Source organism: Corapipo altera, unplaced genomic scaffold (assembly GCF_003945725.1).
Source record: "Corapipo altera isolate COAL_440 unplaced genomic scaffold, ASM394572v1 0, whole genome shotgun sequence".
Taxonomy (NCBI): domain Eukaryota; kingdom Metazoa; phylum Chordata; class Aves; order Passeriformes; family Pipridae; genus Corapipo; species Corapipo altera.
In genome coordinates this window covers 2,960,842-2,981,619 of record NW_020884872.1, presented here as the reverse complement: position 1 = coordinate 2,981,619, position 20,778 = coordinate 2,960,842, and the positions used below count along the sequence as shown (strand labels likewise).

Genomic DNA, 20,778 nt, shown 5'->3' with positions numbered 1-20,778 from the left:
ATTTTAGGGGATAAACATGTCAGATACCACCAAGAAACCTGTCCTGGTTGCTGGAAGACAAAAGCAATTGTTCAGGGCTACCACCCCCACATGTTACATGACACTGTACTGTGTATTTTATCTGATCCTTAGTTCCCAACAAACTCAGTGTCGTAGACAAATAGAAAAGCAGCTACCAAAAAAAAAGGAAAAAAAAAAAAGGTGTGGGAGGTATGGGAAGATATCCAGGCAAGTTAAAAATAAATGTGGGAAATAAAGCAATATATGTTTGGTCTCACCACTTCTTTGCTACTATAATGGAGCTTCCCAAATCTGGACAATCATCATTCCTTTAACTACAGGTAAAAAAAAAAAAAAAACACTGGACCTACAAAATCTGTAAGTGATTGTTAATAATCCTGATTTCAGTGTCAATATTTACACATGATAAAATTTTGTAGAGCTCTTAATACAGAGTCTCCAAGCCCGAGTTGAGCCTCAGAAAGCCTGAATTCATCCCTGTTTTCTCAACTTCCAAAGTGCAAGCTGCACTTGGCAAAACGATCAAGTCAGCCCCACAAATTAAGAAATCCCATGGAAGTTTACATGGCATAATAAGCATCATTTCCTTGGGAGAAAACAGTGGGTATCTCATTTCCTTATTTTGTTCTGTATCAGTAAAGTGCTCTATAAATGGAAATCTGTCAACAGACCTCCACAAAATTTTCCCCCCAAGAGGCTGTTAATGAAACTGGGTATTACTGATGTGCCAGGCAACGGGGGGTGAGGCTTTGGAAACTCATGAAGGGACAGGGAGTTAAAAGCCCCACAAGTGTAGGCAGGGTATGAATTTACAGCGCTGCCTGGATATAAATAATAATATAAATACCATAAATAACCCCACTGCCACTGCTGTCACAGCCACACTGTGCCAATAAAAAGGATCTTAATGCTGATAGCCATCAGCTATTGATGGCTAAAATTGTCCTGCTCAGTGCAATAATGTACCAGCAGCTTTGTACCCAAGCATGTCTGGCAACAACCTGGTGACGGGTTGATGCTTTTCATTGGGGAATCTTTATTAATTTTTTATAGAATTATAGAGTGGTTTGGGGCAGAAGGGACCTTAAAGATTATTCAGTTCCACCCCCTGCCACAGGCAGGGACACATTTCACTACCCCAGGTTGCTCCAAGCCCCTTCCAACCTGGTCTTGGATGAGGGATGAGGGGTCCACAACCTCTCCGGATAACCTGTGCCGGGGTCTCACCGCACTCCCAGCAGAGAGTTATTTCCTAATATCTAATCTAAACCTACCCTCTAAACCCCTCTTTTGTCAGTTTATCCACCCTTAAAAGAGCCGGGCAGGCGGTGCGAATTCCCAGCCCATCCATCCCAAGGAGCTCCTCCTCTCCCGTCCCCGGGCTGGCAGTGACATCCTGTGGCGGCGGCGGCAATCGCCCGCCGGGCTGTGCTGGCCAGCCCGGGGCACCCGGCGACCCTCCCCTACCTTCCCTGGGGGCACAGCCGGCTCTTAGGAACTCGCTTTGCCCATCAGCTTTAGCAGGAGTGTCTCCTCAGTTTGTCATCTCTGCGCTCGCCCAGTCAGAGATGCGGCGCCGGCGGGATTTTGGTGGGTTTTTTTCACTCAGGATTCGCAACCTGCTGCTGGTTTTTCGCCCCTAAAGCCGGTCCCCTTTCCCTCTGAGATGCTGGGTGGCAGGGCATGGAAATTCCCATATCCCTCTTGCCACCCTGAAAGAGTCCAGTTAACAGGAAAAGTTCCACCCCCTTCATCTGACTCACCTGATTTCACTCTGATATGTAGATGCTGAGAAAGAAGAAGAAAAAAAAAAAAAGAAAGGAATGTTTTTAAAGTGCAAGAAATTAAAATATAGACTATAAGTTCCCTCAGGGCATCCCCCTGTGTCCCAGCTACCACAGGAGCATCTCTCCCCCCTGTTTACAAAATTTACAGCCCTGTAGAACAGCTTACACAGAAACTGGAGTCAGGCACACAGCACTGAAGATATTCTTCAACAAAGAACATCAGCACAGGGACTGAAAGTCTTTGAAAGTTAATGTGCTCCCAAAAAACATGGTCTTCTTGTAGTTAATGTGAAGGGCTGACACTGATTGCTGTGGAGTCAATTTATGAGAGGAACAGGAAGGTGAAATTAAGGAGCATCTAAGGCCCATTTAAGGAGCATTTAAGGAGCATTTTAACCAGGCCAAGGTTAAGAGCAGGATCTGTCTGCTCACACTTCTGCTTACAGGACTTTGCACAGCACCACAGCTGACACAACTTGGGGGTTTATACCTGGTCAAAGATACTTTTTAATATAGAGACCAACTGTGAAGTTCCACTCACCTCTCCTCTTCAGGCAGCAGCGAACAACCACCACAATAATAATGGTCAGAAGAACAATACCAAGGAATGAAAGCACAACTGCAAGTACAATAACCCAGGAGCTTCTGTTGTCTTCTCTGTAATAATTTTCTGTTAAATTAAGTGGAGAAACATTGTCTTATCAGAGCCTCAAAACACCCTTTGCAGAATATTTACCTTTTCTCTGAGATGCTTGTTGATTATTAACAAGGAGCCTGTGTTTTCCAAATGACAGACAAATGACAAATTTATGGGTGCTGCCCAAGAATTTAAAGTATTTCCAAATTCAAATTCTTTAGTGCAGTCATAACTTTTCCCACTGCTACTTCTCTTCTGAAAGACACAGGTTAGAATCTCTCAATCTAACTTTATTTCTGGGCCTCTCAGCATCCTTTGGAGACTTTTGTGGTTGGGAAGAGGGGTTAAGATTCAGTTTAGATGTCTATACTGCAGATATTAAGTGTCTTTGCCTAGCTGTTCTTGTCAGTGGAGAGAAAATAGGTATTTGGGGTTGTAATTTATTTGAGTAAATTTTGATACACTGAACTGCTCTGAAAGCGTCCACTTCTCCCCACAGACCACAGCAAGAGTTTTAAGTGACTACTGCAGTTGGTGATTTCTAGTCTGAAGACATGATTTTCTAATCAGTTCTGCCTTGGGATTTCTCTCAATGATTTCAACAAGTGTTTGATTTCAGGACATGCTTGGTAGGGCATCTGACACCCACTTAAACAGCAGCAAAGAGCAAAACCTGAAGAGATTATGAAACTACTCATCCACCTTCTCTACCAGCATCATCCCAATTAACTTCTTCCTTTATCTTTGCTAGAATGTCCAGGGTTAAATGAGGTGATTTAAGGATAACTCAGTGTCTTGCTGGAATCTGTTGCTGTAACCAACCAGGGCTCCCTCGTGTTTTAATAATACCTTGGAAAAATAGAATCAGAGAATCACAGGATGGTTTGGGTTGGAAGGGAACTTAAAAGATCAAGTTCCAACCCCCTGTCATGGGCAGGGACACCTCCCACTGTCCCAGGTTGCTCAGAGCCCCATCCAGCCTGGCCTTGGACACTCCCATATTTCTCAGATAGACTGATGAAGAAGGAAGATATGACAGTTCTGATTGTCACATCATCCTGTCCCTTGGTTTGAACCACATATTCCAGAAGCACCTCTATCTGATTCATTTACACCTTGGAAAGCAGCCCCAAAATAATTTTGACAGATCTTTAGAAACAAGCTTTCAATCCAAATTCCAGGTGTGAGGCACATTCAAACCTGGCACAGCCCATTCCATTGCATGTATTTATGAATGTGTTTTCCTCACTAGAGGTCCCAGTCAATGATTCCATGGCCACCCTTAGCTGACAGCCTCTGGAAAAGGCACCACAGCAAGGAAGGTGACTGGGAGCTGCACAGAGTCAGGGCTATTCCATGTGGGAACAAGGTTTACCTATGACAGGGAATAAACTAAATCCTTTCTATCTACTTATTTGCCTGGGTGTGTGTTTGGGGTCTGGAGGTTTCAAACTTCAAAAATACAGGACCAGAGCTTCCTACAAAGCTTGAACCTCTGCTAGGAGTCTGCATTCTCCAAAGCTCAGGTCATTATCATTAAGCAATTTGTTCCAGTCTTCTCTAATCCTAATGCTCAATCAGCATGTTTTGGATTTCTTCTGTTTGAAAATAAAAGCACTCAGTAACCCTGAAATCCGTAGTAAATCCTGTAGGCTGTCATCAGTTATGATCAAAAATGGTGATAAACTTGTTAATAATATTTTTATCTAGAAGTACTGCAACAAATACCTACATTGTGTTATATTTTGCTCCATCGAGCATGCCATGAGGATATCAAGATGATTAAAATACTAAAGACAGCTATTTATCTATAAGGAAAGCTACTCCTTGGTGTGAAGAGAGGAGCTAAACACACCTGCACTGCCCACACCTCCAGGTCTGCCAGCCCAAGGTTTGTCACTCCCTGGCAGGTTCAGGTTTTGTACCAGAGCTGAAGGTAGGACAGGGTACAACACAAACACTCCCAGCACTCCAGCATTTTAGTGTTTCCTCAGTTTGGGAGGATCCAGAGAGAAACTGGAGCTGGGACCAAGCAGGTGGAGGTGGGAGCTGCCAGCTCAGCACACAAGGGGTGCAAGGGAGGGGCACTGATGGATTAAACCCCTTTGAACCCATCAGTAAATCCACACCAGGTTACGTGGGGTGTTTAGTGTGGACAAAGCCACTGCCTCATTCCATAGGACACATCCAGACCTCTGACTCCTCCCAGAGCTGTCCAAATTTTTAGTTGGACAAAGGATCTTCAGAAAAGGGGATTTTCCTTCTCACATGTGACTAAGAAGAAACGAGGGACTGGAAAAACCCGCATGTGGCTTCCTGGACACTTCGGAGCTTCCTGGATAGCTTAAAAATCAAAGGAATTCCAGGCTCATGGCAGATTCTCCATCCTCACCTTCTGCAGGTTAAAGGCCACGTGAATTCAACACTGAGGCCAAGGAGAGCTTGGGCCCAGCTAAGGGACTGCCCTGGATCCCACTTTCCAGTAACAGCTCTGAGAATGTATCACCTGGGATAACTCTGTAGGAGTTCCCAAATTTGGGGCTCAGCCAAACACCACCGTGAGCAAAGTAACTCTGGAAGATGTGTGACTGACATAAAAATGCACCACCTTGTAGGGCAAGACTGACCTAGAGGTGCAGGAAGGTGGGACATTCCTGTCCCAGGAGATGTCTGACTATAGAGAGCTTAGATTTTTGGTATTTCTTGTATTGCTTGGGAGGAACATGGAGGAATTCAATTCCTCAGGCTTTTAAGTGAAGGGGGAAATTGTTATTACAGTAGTTTTTGGAAGGATTTCTTAGATGTCTGAAGTTTTCCCAGCAATGGGTAGCTTAGGCTGAGTCTGTATATGAAAAGCTCTGAGATTTTAAGTGTGATATACATACACATTATATATCTTTCTCTGTCATGAATGCCATGCTTATATTTCATTCTAATCATTTAAAGGCTTCATATTCTCCTACCCTCACAAATTTTGAGTGGCTGCTGCTGCACAGTGATATTTCCAAAGAGAAATGAATGATGGTCCTACAGAGTCACTAATAACACACTAATAGAGCTCCGTGACATCTGTTTTTCTCCTCTTCTGATTTACAGTGAGTAGCTATGGAAACTGAGGGTGGATCCCTCACTACTTCACAAATCAGTAGGCAGGGGAATTTATTAATTTCCTCAGGATGGCCCTGTTTTGCTCAGTCAGTAATTAAGATCATTGTGACTACAAAAATCCATATTAAGGATGGTAAAATGACCTTTTCCGACTGTGTTTCTGAGCAAGTTCTCCTGAAAAAAGGGAATGCTGATAATGACTCACACTGAAAACGAAAGGCACAGTTACTCAATCTCCTCAGGTGTTTATGTGTCAAAATGTCTTCACCAGACCCCTCGTGGATCCACTCTAAGGGTGTCTCTGCATGTGCCACCTTCACCCATTGCAGAAGAAGCAGCAGTTCACCAAGAGAAGCTGTCAGCATGATTGTAACCTCAGCAAAAATATTTAGAGTTATCAAAGGTCTTACTAACTGTTCTTGAGAGATTTGCATGACATCCAACCTTAAGCCTCCTTCAGTAAAAGCCAATGTAAAGCAACTCAATGCACTGTCCAAAAAATTCCACATGTGTTGCTGCAGGACATTTTTTTACCTTTCTCTAACATTTGGAAGAGGTCATGCCAGGAAGAGGAAAACAGGTCCAATGGCTCTTTGATCTAAGTAGTCTTTGGGATAATGTCCACGGATATTCCCCATCCCTGGAAGTGTTCAAGGCCAGGTTGGATGGGGCTCTGAGCAACCTGGGATAGTGGAAGGTGTCCCTCCCCATGACAGGGGGTTGGAATAAGAAAATCTCTGGACACTGCTCCTGTTTTTTTCCATTTGCACCTGAAGTGCAAGTACAGAATTATTTAAGATCTAAATTTATTAGATGTGTTCTTGGTCAAGGAGCAAAGTCTGGTTTTCCAGTGAATCCATAGGAACCAGTGGCAGAGGTACAGCTTTGTTTGCCTTGCTCAGTCCTACACTGGGCTTTGTGGTTCATTAGACTTGTACCAGGGCATTTAACCCTACCCATATATCAGATTTTGGCTACTGGGTCTTGATTCTGTCACCTCTGCACATCCCCTTTGCAAATAAAAGATCTTTTCAAAATGAAGTAAAGCAGAACAAAACACCCAGCTCTGAGTACAGGCAGTGCAGCACAGGCAAAGTACAACAAACATTCGCTTACCTGCAGTGGAGTTGTCAAAAATAAGGGTTACAGTTGCATTCTGAGGTTCAGGGAGTGCTTCTATGTCAGCTAAACAAGTCAAAACCTCAGTGGCTGTTGGAGTCACAGTCAGGATACTCAGGACATTGTGGAGGCCATCAGATCCTTGACTTTGCTGGTTAACATAACTTGACTTATCAATGAGAGAGTCATTTGTCATCCAGGCAATGTCTGGAGCTGGAGCCCATCCTAAGGCTTCACAAACAATTTCAACTGTTGTGTTCTCTTTTACTGTTAAGGTGCTATTTTTGATGAATAAAGATCCATTAACTGTGGGAGGGAAAAGATGTTTTGTTCCTTCAGAATGTTTTGCTGCATTGCTTTCCTGCTGGTAGCTTTAAATCTTATCTTGCTACCCAGAAATAGCTATGCCTTGAGATATGAAGTGAAAAACGATCATTATTACCACAGATATACCATATTCATGGTAGAAACATGCAGATATTGCAACTGCATGGACACATTGTTCATTATATCTAAAGAACAAGCCTCAGCTTTCAGTACCTTTCCGATAAAAAGCAGGAAATTGCACTTTTTAGCCATCCCGACTTAACTTCCAGCTGACAGACAACATAATGAAATAACAGTGTTTCTCTCTTAAGTTTTAAATATGCTCAGGTCGTATCAGGAAAGGTTTATGGGTGGGTGATGAGATGTTATCACCTCACCAAGCACCTCTTTGACAAACAGGTAGTGCCTGGTGGTTAAATCCTGCTTTCCTGGCTGAGGTCTGATAAAGAAAAAGAGATGTAACAGGAAAAAACAGGGGCAGTTACCACCTTTCCTACTGGTGGTCTGAATGTGACTCTCAAACCTGCTTTGGCAGTAAAATTAAGGTGAGGAGGACAAGAGGCAAAGGGTGGGAAATGAGAACATGGACTCCTTCCCAGGGATAGTGTGAGCAATTCCTCAGAGGATTCCTTGGAGTGCAGTGTAATAAAATACCTTTCTGTTGGTGGCCATACACACCTTGGACAGAGAGAAAGGCAAACTTGTTCTCGCTGGGCTGCTGGATGCTGCACTCGATTTTCCCAGAGTCGTTCAGCTGGGTGTTGTGGATGATGAGCTCTGAGGTAAACTCATCACCACTGGTGTAATTTTGGGAGGTGAAGCGGTCTGTGGTTTCCACGGATCCCTGGGAACTGAGGACAGTGAGGACAGGATTCCCACTGGACAGCCAGATGAGGATTTTCCATCCTGCAGACACGGTGCAGTTAAACCTGGCCTGGGAGCCAGCAAGGACTGTGGCATTAGCAGGGCCTTTTGTGATAGAGTAACAACAGCCAAGACCTGAAAGGAATTAAAAACCAGCCTGTAAACACACGTAAAACACCACCAAAGGTGGTTATATAGTTTAAAAAAATCTTAACCAGCTCAGAGATGGAGATGTGCAATCTAATCTTTCAGCTCCAGTTTTTTTAAAGGTGTATTTAATCTTTTGTCTCTCCTTCTCCCTCTCCAAAATCACCTTCTTCTCTTCAGTAACTCGCTGACCACCATTTTACTGAAAGAAAAGGTTGCACTTTTGAATAGGCAGATAAATGAGTTCTCTAGACTTTAACTAATGAAAGAGGTATGTAAGTGGTCCCCTTTCCATATCTTGGATTGTCACTGATTTTTGGGGGTTCCATATATATCTTTCTGTACTCTTTCCCCTATTCCTCATGCAGGCATCACATACACACTTACCCACCTTCTCAGGCTTCCTGTTAACCAGAGTTGCTGTAACTCACCAGTTTTAATGCCCTAAAAGGCAATATGACTTTTGGCCACTGCTTTTCAGAACTCAAAGCTCCTTTCTAACGAAGGCATTTTGTTTTCCTTTCCTCCTCAGTGGGCCCAGGGCCTCCCACTGCCCTCAGAGGAGTGGAGGTGCAGCTGTTTCCCAGGCAGACAGAGAATTCCCTGGGTGGGGGAAGGCAGAAGCACCTGCTCCTGCTAAGCAGAAAGTGAGGGAAAGATGAAGGATGAAGGCTGACACCTTTTTTTTCAAAGCAGCAGCTGGGACTTCAATCCCTGAAGTCCAACTTTGAGTCTCTCCGAGGATGGACCTTTCACAAGCTCCCTGCAGTCCTGCCAGGGAGCTCTATCTTTTCATCACTTCCTGGGAAACATTCCTGCTGAGGACACACAAGGGCTGCCAGTGGTACCCTAATGATTCCATCTGTACTCAGCATAACAAAAGCAATTAGATATTATTGTCCATAGCAGTCTAATTAGAACCTCGTGCCTGCAAATTTGGCCCGAGAATAACTGCTCAATTATTTTCCAGGAGAAAGGAAGTCTGGGATGGTCATCCCTCCCCTTCCTAAGAGTACTCAGGACAATGAAGTGATTTTTAAAGGTTTTGCTCACCCCAGGTTTTGCACACTTTGGGTAGTTTATTCAGTAATGGATTAACTATAAATTATTGAAAAAAAAAACATTTTTCATTCAGTAAATTAGTAGGGGGAGAACATGATGTATTGTTTCACACAACAGAGATGTTTGATAGTTGCATAAATGGAACCAGAGCCCAGTCTCGGGTATGACATTGCAACCAGCACCCTGGACATGGGGTCTGTAATCTCATTGCTCCAGAGTCCAGATAATTTTATAATTCCCAGCCCACATTTAACCCAGTCAAAGTACATCTCTATCTAACCAGTGTATAACTAATCAGATTTGTGGCCAGAATTGTTCTTTAATATAAATAGCTCCTCTCTTTCCTCCCACCCACTGCATGTATTTACAGACCTCTTTTGTTTTACAAGATTGTACAAACCCAGCTCTCCCTGGTTCTTTGTATGGTTGACTCTCAGTTCTCTCATGTTTACAAAAACCTTTCCAACATTTTTCCACCTTCCTGGCTTTTGTTACCTCTGCCTTGCACCTCAGTCTCCAAAGGATATCTGTGGGTGAGCGACAAAACATTAAATGAAAAGCAAACTTTACCTAAACTGATAGTTAATAAAGGCAGATAAGATACAGTAAAACATATTTCTGACCAACTTACATGGTTCATTTTTTCCAGCAGCATTTATTTATTCAAAGCTGAACTGAAATGCCTTAAGACATGAGACAGCTTGAAGGTGAACTCAGCAATCAAACCTATGAAAACATCGCTTTGCAAACAGCCAACCCAACAAGATGTATAAAACCCATTTCCTCTCTTTTCTGTTTGTCGCTTCCTGAATTTTAGGAATTGGCCACATGCCTGTGGATGGAACCATTTACAGAGCTCTGGGTTTCCTAATGAACATGCACTGATGAAGTTCACTCCATTTGCCATGAAATGTGTCCCTCTTCCCTGATATTCAACATCCAGTTGCCATGGTTTATATTCATCACTTACATTACCAGGGTCGAGATACTCTCCTAAGCTCAAACAAGTCTTGAACTCACTATTTTACCTTGATTCATATTGTAGCCAGACTTCATAATACTGCTCCCTGCACCTCTATAATGTCTGTAACATATTGATGTGTTGAGTTTGTTCATTTTTTAGATTTTGTTTGAAGCCTCCCTGCTTGGAAGACTTCAGCTACCATGATGATAGACATAGGCATGAACAAATCTCCTTTGAGGGGACACCAAAATGCATTTGGCTGCTCCTGAAACAGGAGCTGCAGCACTTACCCACCCTGCTCCTCTTAATGCAAACTGATCCCTGTGCATTTGGAATTCATTTCCATGCCTGTGCAACCACTTTGCTTTTTTAAAGGAGCCATGATTTGCTATGGCTCTGAATAAATGATGTGACTTTCAAGACAATGCTTCCTGTTAATTAATCATTTGCCATGAGATCATGTCTGTGAGTTCCATTATAGCCTTGAAATTTATCCCTAAACAGGAACAATCAGTGACCACTGGCTCTAAAAATACATGGCTAATATTGCTTTTGTTTTCTTCAGACATTCAGGACAGCATGGGCAGGTAGGTAGGAGTTATTCCTGCATCTATCTATCTATCTATCTATATGTAATATAATTATTTTTTATCAGTCCCTAGATGTTGTAGGATCTACATCTTCTTCCTCCAACCACGTCTGCTGGAGCAATAGATGGTCTTTCCAGTTGCTGTCCACCAGGGAACAGGTCCATACCCCTCATGGGGATCCTATGGGAGGCAGAAGGACTGAGGAGCAGGACACAGCTCAGCCTTACCTCCATTTAGATCCCAGTAAAGCCCCAGCATGGCCAATAAAGGAGTTTCATGAGCCTTCTCCACCTGTTCCCTGAACATTTGCCATGATTTTACCTTTCCCTCTTTATCTTCTTGCTTTTATTGTTTATCCTGCAATAGCACGTGGAGCCCTGAGCCAACAGCGTGTTCCACTGTCCAACCCACACACAAACACTGATAAAGTCCCTTGTGGGAGGTCAGAGAGGACATTCATGACAGAAATGGGGTCTAAACCCTGTTCCCAGTGCCTCCAGCCAGGGCTGTGAGTCCTTTTGCTGGACCTTGCTTCTTGCACCAAGAAGAACATTTTAGTGCTGGTTTCATTTACATCCAGCTTTAAAAACACCTTGCAGATGGTTGCTTTTAAACAAATTAGGGCCTCAGGCTTGATTTTCACTGCACTTTACAGCAATTACATGTTCAGCTCTTCACAGCTGTTTCAGCATCTGCTTCCCCACACACAACCAGCAAGATACTCCACCCAGGCAAACACCACCCCTGCAGCAGGGGAATGTCAGGCTGTCTCCATGATTATCCCAGGCTTTTGAAGAACAAAGCTGAGTGAGGACACCTTCTCTGAGGCACAGCACTAATTGTGTGCAGAGCAGTGGTGAGAATCTGCTTAGATAAAGTACTCATGGGGTCCCAGTTGCTCAGCCCTTCCCGACAGCACACGTGGTAAACACCAGCCCCTTTATGAGCTGTTTGTTCCCCCATCTGTCACACAAATTCAATGTCACATCACTGCAGGTTTTGAGGAAATGAAAATGCATCTTGTTCCCTCATTTGCCAAAGAACAGCCCTTACCCTTCATCAACAATGTGTTTTCTTCCACGCTTGAAGTGCCACCAAAGGACCCCTTTCTCATGCTGAAGTTTTCAACAACAAGGGCATTGAGACGTGCCACCTTCTCCTCCTTCCATCCTCTCCTCTGCCCACTCTGTCTTCCCTCTTTTGTAAGTGACCTATTTGGATGCAGCACAGTGAAGGACAGGATGGGCTTATCCTTTTGCCAGAATGATTCCCTTTTTTTTTTTTTTTTCCAGCCTCATTATCGTATTTCAAAATAATCTCCCCCTTTATACCCATATTGCCCTTCCACAAACACTGCCTTTTATCCTTCAGTTTTTGTGTCCAGTTTCTCTCTTCCTCCCTTCCCTCACTGCTATTTCTGTCTGAATTTCTACATTTTTTCCCTCTAGAGAGTTTCAAATTCCTTTTCCTTTTCACTTTTTCTTTAGTCTCTTGCTCCCTCCACATGCCTCCCCTGCCTCACTGCTGGCCCACTGCTCCAGCAACAGCTCTGTTAAATAAAATAAATAAACAGCTGAAGTTTATTCCAAAACCCAACAGCCCTGCAGCTGAGCTTTTTGAAAACCAAAGTAGGTTAGAGCTTGTCAAAGCCTGCAGAGAAGGACCAGCTTGTTCACTTATGTTAACAAGATTTTTAAATGCTTACAGGATGTTTCTGTCAAGTAATACCAGACTACTGATACTCAGCAACACAGATTTCCACCCACCTGCACCCAAACCTCTCCACAGCCCCCAAGAGTGTCTTTCCTCTCTTCTCTTACTCACTATTTGACAGCTGTCCCTGTTACAACTTCCCAGTGTCCAAAAATAAGAGATTCAGGGACTTCCTGAGCCAATAATGGAATCCGTACCTACAGGTCTGCACTCTGTGGTATTTGTTTCCAGCTTTTTTTCAGCCTATTTATAATTCTGTGTCCTCAATATCCACTGACCATGAGCTTTACTATTTAATTACACACTGTAAGAAAAAGTTCGGTCTTTGGTTCACCTTAAATCTTCTTTCTGATGCTTTTCCTGGTTGCCACTAGTTCTTTTTTCTTATGAGAAATTGTGAATAACCATTTTGCCACACATTCACTACCACAGAATTAATTATTTTAATGCATTGTTACCATTTATTCTTTTTCAAGAGGAGAAAAAATGTCCCAGTCTAATGAAGGCCTCCTAATCCTCTCCTCTTGGCCCAGAGAAGCTGTGGCTGCCCCTGGATCCCTGGAAGTGTCCAAGGTCAGGTTGGATGGGGCTTGGAGCAACCTGGGCTAGTGGAAGGTGTCCCTGCCCATGGCAAGAGGTGGAACTGGAGGATCTTTAAGGTCCCTTCCAACCCAAACCATCCTATTATTCCATGATTCTATACTTTTGACACCTCTGCCTCACTTTATACATTTCTCAGATCTTATATGTCCTTTTTGAAATGGAAAGGCTGACAAAATACCCAGTATGCAAGATATAAAGTTTTTGTGGATTTATGTAATGCCAGATTTCTTTTTATCTACCTTTGTGAAGGCACTGAACAGTGAATTTTGTTTCTCTTTTTCAGCAATTTACTCTCTTTCCAATATATCCACTCCTTTCCTCCACTAGACATCTCAGTTCAGTGATGCTTTGCATTGAATGCTTTCTGTGCCTTTATTGCTTCCTTGGCATCATGACATTTTCTGTCAAATCTTCCTAGTCCCTTTTTGGATTTGGCTGCCCTATGTAATTTTGCACCACCTGCAAAGTCTGCCACCTCACAGTTCACTCCTCTTCACCAGGTTGTTTAAGAGCTTGTTGAAAACCACACATCCCTGTGCAATTCCACTGGGAATAGCACCCTGTTTATAAAACTCACTGTTTATTCCTGCATTGTGTTTCCTTTCACCAATTATTAAGCCAAGGCAATACCTTCCCTCTCATCCAACTGCTCCTGTCAGAGCCTGTTAAAACCCCAGCTAGACTATAATTAAAAAAAAAAAAATCAGCCTTGTCTTTATTATCCAGGGAGTCACTTTATATTTCCTTTGCCTTTAAAAGCTTTGCACCAAGACACTTTTAATCTGAAGCCACTTGGAAACTCAGGCGTGTGAAATGTGACTTGGTGGTAAACCAGCAACATGATGATTTGCACGTATTTCTGGAAGCAAAACCAGCTGCTGCTACTGAGTTTTCAACAGATGCCTTCTCAAAAGCTGCAGAAAACAGAAGGAAGAGGAATACAAGGAGAGGGGGAAACTGGAAGAGGGCAATCTACCCATCTCTTCCCCACCTCACACACTGCTCAGTCCTGCTCACTGAACCCCACTCTAAGTCATCAGATCATTCAGGCTTGAAATGCAAACTCAACTATTTCCCAAATTTAACAATCCCACTCTGGGACTCACTGTCCACTCTGATCTCTCCAGGAACAACCACTTATACAACTTTTAATTTATTTCCCACACTTGGTCCTCAGGGGCTCGTTTCACAGGTTATGGACGTGTCCTACCTGGGAGAGAGGCAGTCAGGATGAGAGGAAGTAAAATGGATCTCTGGAGCCTCTCCATTGGAGCATTCTCTCCTGGTCCCTCAGGCAGAAAGCCACCAGCAGTCAGTGCATCCTTGAGGAGAAGTTGAAGGACAAGGACTTATCAAGTCGCTGCTTTGCGTCCTGGGATCAATGTGACTTTGTGTGACCTGTAATACCAGCACAGGGAAGAGATTAAATGAGGGAAGGTTTGGAAGGAGAGCAGGATCTTTCCTCAAATAACTGTTTCACAATAGATGGAGAGGAACTTTCTTCAACAGAGAAACCTCTTCCTACAGACCTCACATCTCTTGTGCCCTTGGTCCCTCCTGGCTGTTACAACCCTGCTGCCTCAGGGCTGACTGGGTCAGGGGAGCTCCAGATTCACCACTGATGTTAATCAAGAGTAACTGGGAAAAATAACTCTCTGAGCTGCCCAAAACTGTGTGGGAATCTGCCACTGGTGTCCTGACAGACTAATGAACCCTGTGCTCCATCACTCGCTGCCATGCAGGGCACCAGCCACTGCCTTGGGGTCAGAGAGGCCCAGAACTCCATTTGTAGGGGTTATTACCCCCCTCTCAGGAAACTGATATCTCCTGAGCCAGGTATCCTTCAGGAGAGGAGGGATACACCCAAAAATGTTGCCTTGGTGTGTTTCTGTGTGCTTTTCTCCAAAACTAGCATTCCTATTCATACATTTTCAGGGAGATCTTGCTGCCATCATTGATGTGGCAGTCCTGTCACACAGGGGACACCTCGGACAGGAGGAACAGCTCCTGCCACTCTGGCCTCTCCATCTCACCTGCCTTGGGGCAAGGATGAGAAACACGAAATCTCCTCCCAACTCCCCAGTCTGAGCACTCAGAAAGGCTGATAGTGCAAAGAAGGTCGCCAGGGTTATTTCTCTGAACCTTAGAGTGCCCCTTAAACCCCAGAATAAACCACCAGCAGCTCTCCACTGTGGTCAGAGATAATACACAGAGCCTGGGTGTGAGCCACCACCTTACTTCTGCATTTTCTGCCATTCAGTGTTTGTGATTCACTTGTGAGATATTGTTCTCCTCCCTCTCAAAATATGTGGGAGTTTGACTGTGCTGCTTGGTTTACAAACTTCTCCCCCAGGAAACCAAATCTCGACTTCATGAAAGAAGTCACGGCACAGAGGATGTGGTTTTGTGGCCAGACCACATTTCTGGGCAAGAAAGTGTTTCTGATTTGGGGGATGTTCTCTGTGGCAGCACATTGTGCAAGGCACAAAATAAGTGTCACCACAGGGACACCCTGAGTTTCCTGCTCAGCTGCAGCACCAGGTTATGCCAGAGCTCCGTTCCCTGCTTGGTGCTTTTAGCAAGGGGTCTCTCTGACTTTTCTTCTCAGCCCAGCTGGCATCCTGCTCCACATTTTCCCTTTTTACAGTCTTTCAGTTTACCTTGAGAGCTTGAGGGGCAGCCCTGTCAGCTAAGGAACATTTTTAGCCAAACCCGTGGTTTTGTTTCTCCACCTGTTGTTCACAGGCTGTTTTGGGTTTGCCCAGTGCATTTTGAAAGGTTTAGGTTTTTTCTCACTTCTCAGGTTTCCTGCGTGGGGAGGGAGGGTCACTGTGCAGAGCCTGGAGGGATTCCTCCTGGCTCTGTCACTGGGATGGCTCTTGGCACGTACACAGATCAGTCAGTAGTTACAAGAGTCAGTATTATCTGTCACACGGAGTGAAACAGCCAAAGTGAAGCAGCAGGAAACAAAAACAAAAGCCAGGGCAGGGTCCTTTTCCAGGAAGCTGTGATCCCCAGCAGGATCTACAGGACTGGAGAGAAATCCCCTGGCCAGGGCAGCCTTCATACCTACAAATCCAGCTGCACCGATGCAATCTGAGCCGGGCAAAGGTTTTTTGTTTTTTTTTTTTTGTGGCAAAAAAATGAACTGGAGAGAATCTGATGCCAAAACCCAGGGCAAAATCAGCAAACAGCGTGGGGTGAAGCAGAGCAGGACGGGAAAGGGAGATATCTATAACATTTTGTTTCACTTTGTTTCAAAATGGGCTTTCAAAGGGCCGGGAAATACTATCTGATCCTCAGATGAAACAGGATATTTTGGCTGAGGATGAATTAAATGCCTGGGGTTTGTCCTGTGCTGCTTTTCACCCTGCAGGTGCAGGGGGTGACTAACATCGCCGGGGCTGCTCTGAGCTGCTCCCTCCCCTCACCCACGACGCCCTCTCTCATCCACCACGCAGGCAGGGGGATAATGACAATACTAGAGGAATGGCAGCTGGATCCAGCCTGGCACAGAGCAGGGCTCGGATGCTTTGGGACCCCCATCCCGAATGCCAGGGAGCAGAGTAGGAGATGGGAGTCACAAAAAGCCTCTGTTCACCCCGCTGCCGCCACCCCAGGGCAGCCTTCCCGCTGGGGCAAGAGCAGGGGAAAGGCTGAAATTATCCTTCATCCTCCAGCTCCTTCTGCTGGGAAGCCAATAAAATTCCTGGAGCGGTTACCTGGATCACATCCCCGGGCGCCGAGAGGTTCTCCCACCGCTTTCCCTTTGGCGACAGGTCCGGCTCACGCTCCCAAACCAGGGGGTGCGGGAGGAGGAGGCTGGAGGTGTTCAAAGCCGGGATTCCTGGGTTCCCTCACCTGTTGTCCCGGGAAAACCTCCCTCGGGTGTCGGGGTGGCTGTCCCCCAACCCTGGGCCACTCGCCTGCCCCGCACTGTCCCCGTGGCACGAAAGGGTGGCCTCTCCCCTTCCCTCCGCCCCAACACGCCCGTCGGTCGCCCTGTTAATGTTTAACCGGTCCCACAGGAGGAAGTGAGGCACGGCCGGTGACACACGCAGGGAACAAACTTCACGCCGTCCCAGCCGAAGGGATGGGTGGGTGCCAGCGCCCGACCCTGGGCAGAGCTCGGCGGGGCTGCGCAGCCGGGACGTGAGGGGGCTGCTCTTCCAGGTGTTCAACCACCCGGGTGAGTTGGTGGCACCAGTTTTCCCATTGAGCGTGAAGATCCTGGCACCGGTTTGGTTTTCCCCCCGTCACGACGACGCAGGTGAGTGTGATGGTGCCTGGCACCGATGTTCCCCCGTTACAATGACACAGGTGAGTGCCAAGGTCCTGGCACGGTTTTCCCCCTGCTGTAATGACACGGGTGAGTGTGAGGGTGCTTGGTGCCAAGGCTGGAGCTCATCCCACTGTTCCAGCCCTGCAGGAGACGTGGCAGAGAGCAGAAGGGCCCGTGCCAGCCGTGCCCTCACCACTGTCACCCACGAGGTCCAGCAGCAGCCCCTGGCAGGGTGAGGGGATGGGGCAGGGCCAGGGAACATCCAGGGGGAAGTAGCTGAGGGAGGTGGGGCAAGGGAAGGGCTGGAGACAAGGCTTTGTAGAACCTGTCATGTAAAACTTTCACATGTAAAATTTTACACGGCTCCAAGGGACCCATCCAAGGCACAAGGCCAGGGCCAGGGACGCAGCAGGCTGTGGCAGAATCACAAAATCACAGGATCATTGAGGTTGGAAAAGCCCTCCCAGCCCATGGAGTCCAACCTGTGCCTGATGCCCACCTTGTCTCCCAGCCCAGAGCACCGAGTGCCACGTCCAGTCCTTCCTTGGACAACTCCAGGGATGGGGACTCCACCACCTCCCTGGGCAGCCCCTGCCAAGGCCTGACCACCCTTTCCAGGAAGAAATTCTTCCTGATGTCCAGCTCCTGCAGCCTTCCTCTTCCTCCCAGAGCTGAACTGCATCCTGCCCATTACATCACTGTAGGTCAGTGAGCTGAACTGATGTGATACACCAGGAGATTTTTGTGATGACTCCATCTGCTGGGAAGCTTAAACAGTAAAGAGGGGACATGCAACTTTCCTGAAATATATTTCCTACTAAGCAGAGCAGCAGTTCTAGCAAGCAGAAATTAATGCCACAATGAAAGGTTCAGTTCAACAAAGGGAAATGAAACATTCTGTCTGGGGAATTGTGACCAATTTCCGAAAAGATGTTTCAAAAACTTTGCTCTATTAGAAAAAAAAAAGTTACCTTGCCTTGTTAAAAACAATAGTTATGAAACATCCAGGAAGGTGTTGTTTTTTTTAACCAGTTACAATTTTTTCTTATTGCTTTCTTGCTTTTACAAACTTCTCCATTTTTAAAGTCTAAAATCCCATTTTCTTGTTCCACCAACAGCCCCGATTTTATAAAAACATTCTTGAAATACCTTCTGTATAGTTATGCCTGAATAAAGGTAGAGAAAGAAAAGGTGTAACATCTAATAAGCAAATTCCCAAGTGGGAAAAGTGCAGAAGGTTAAAAGAGGTTGACTGGATTTTTAGCTTGAATTAATATAGATGACTCTTCGTAAAAGTGCTTTGGAAAGGATAATAGCTGCTTTTAAAACTTTTACAGAACTGCTGAGGACAGATTGGCTCTGTCATCTTTCTAATTGCTCTTCAGGTAGATTTAAGCTGCTGTTAGATCACCCTTATCCCCTTCTCTGCCAGACTAAAGCCTTGTTCCCTCAGCATCTCCTCACTGGTGCCGTGCTCTAGACCTTTGTCCACTTGATGTCCTGCCACTGGAATTCTCTACATCCAACTTGTGCTGAAGGGCATAGAACCACACACAGACTCCCAGATGTGTCTAGTGGAGGGGAATAATAGTTTCTCTGAATTTGCTGGCAATACTTCTGGAATGTGCCCTGGTACCTGGTTTGCAGTGAGAGTGCGCTGCTGGCTTGTGTTCACCCCGATGTTCATTTCTCCCAGATCTCTTCACTGAGGTTTTTGTCACTCACTGTCACTTAGGTGGGACAACTGCAGGTCATACCTTCAGATTGTTGCACCTGATGTGCAGAACTTTGTGGTCCTTCTTGCTGGATGTGACAATATTTCTGTTGGCCCAGACCTCAGGCTTGTGAAGGTCCCTTTGGATGCCATGTTACTGCACCTGAGCTGCTGCCCCACCCCAGGGACTTCATTGCCATCCCCTCAAGGTAGAGTGAACAGAATCATTTAGGTTGGAAAAGACCTGCAAAATCACTGAGAAAAGTTGAAACCCACAGTGGGAACCAGCTGAGTTGTGGCCCAGAGTGTTTATATCCTGCTCTGGATCTGACCCCAGTGGGAATCATCAGAAGAGCACCTGTCACCTCCACCCACACACCCGCTGGCTTGGCTTCATCTACTGGAATCTTCCTGGGGCTCAGTGAACGGATTCAAATGTCCTTTGTTTTCCCCAGGGCTGCTCAGGCAACCACCACACGCATTCATATTTTATTAACTATTCATTAGTACCCTGTCAGCTCCTTCCTTACTTTGACTTGGTTAATGAACCATGATATTGTGGTGAATGCAACCTTTGGCACTGGTGAGGAAGGGTGTGGGATAAGACACTACATGATCAAGTGCCTGAATCCCCAGCTGCTGAGGACATCCTGCATGCCCAAGGCTACCCATGCCCCTGACTGTTCAAAAGATCAGGTCCTAAGTTTGCCACTCTGATTTAAACAGAAAGTCATTTTGTGAATCATCAGCCTGCACACCAGGCAGATTCCTACCTCCCACTCCAGTTCCTCTAGACACTTCTTTCCAATCCTTCCTTTTTCTTCTGCCTGTAAGTAGGAGGATTTTTACACATTCCCCCCCACCCCAACCCTTCCAAACTCCTCTCTGTGTGGTGTGTAAACTGCAGGAGCAACCCCCCACACTTTTTGTTCTGGAGTGTGTTAGTCTGGAACATAAATCTACACAGCTTGCTGTGCAATCCCTCACGAGAAACTCCAAGGGAAATGGACTTCCTGGGAACCTCCTGTCGTTGCCACTGGGGTCATGAGTGCAATTTTTTTATCCCTCGCGGGAGAATTGGACAAATTGTCGTGATGGGAATGGTTTCAAACGGGAAGAGAGTAGGTTAGATTAGATATTAGGAAAAAAATCTTTACCGTGAGGGTGGTGAGGCCCTGGCACAGGTTGCCCAGAGAAGCTGTGACTGCCCATCCCTGTCCAAGGCCAGGTTGGATGGGGCTTGGAGCAACCTGGTCTAGTGGAAGGTGTCCCTGTCCATGGTTGAAACAAGATGATTTTTAAGATCCCTTCCAACCCAAACCATTCTATGATTCTGTGATGGAAAACGAACAGCATTTAAACACCTTCATTCATAAAATCCCCAGGCCCTACAGTTCCATGCTGTACTTTGGCTTATTTAGCTGAGTCAAAGAAAGTATAACCAAGTGATTTGAGCATTAGAACAGCAGAGAAGGGGCACTTAAAATGTTAAAGCTGATTCGAGGCAAGTGCTAGAAACAGGAATAAAATTCTTCATTTCTTCATGAAAATGGGCTTGAAAAGTGGTTTGACCATTACAAGGATTTTGAGAAATGGCTCCCTATTAAAAAAAATACATTTTCTTTTCTCTGATGAAGAACAGGAGAATTGAAACAGCTGGAAAAGACTAAGTGAGGAGACAAGTTGCCCTTGTGACTGAATTAATTGCCTCTATCTTGATGCCTACAGGATGCTGCTCTCCAGGAGCAAATGAGGCCAAAGAGATGTTAAGCCACAACTTTTCCAACTCTGCCTCTGTATTTTTCCCTCTCTTTCTATGCTATTACTCCTTTCTTCCACT

At 45.4% G+C, this 20,778-nt stretch overlaps 1 protein-coding gene across 4 annotated transcripts in view; it reads right to left on the bottom strand.

Moving 5' to 3' along the window:
* IGSF5 (immunoglobulin superfamily member 5) overlaps positions 1-16,931 on the bottom strand; it is a 29,328-nt gene extending 12,397 nt beyond the window's left edge. For 3 of the 4 annotated variants that reach the window (XM_027635370.1, XM_027635344.1, XM_027635360.1), the window contains exons 1-6: positions 16,665-16,931; positions 14,153-14,340; positions 7,678-7,998; positions 6,670-6,978; positions 2,350-2,478; positions 1,785-1,809 (exon numbers count right to left, since the gene is read on the bottom strand). In XM_027635370.1, the coding sequence (XP_027491171.1) occupies positions 1,785-1,809; positions 2,350-2,478; positions 6,670-6,978; positions 7,678-7,998; positions 14,153-14,210 (842 nt within the window). In that variant the 5' untranslated portion in view covers positions 14,211-14,340; positions 16,665-16,931. The remainder of the gene's footprint in view (positions 1-1,784; positions 1,810-2,349; positions 2,479-6,669; positions 6,979-7,677; positions 7,999-14,152; positions 14,341-16,664) is intronic. The other variant, XM_027635352.1, reaches the window with a different exon arrangement.
* Positions 16,932-20,778: the final 3,847 nt, after the last annotated feature.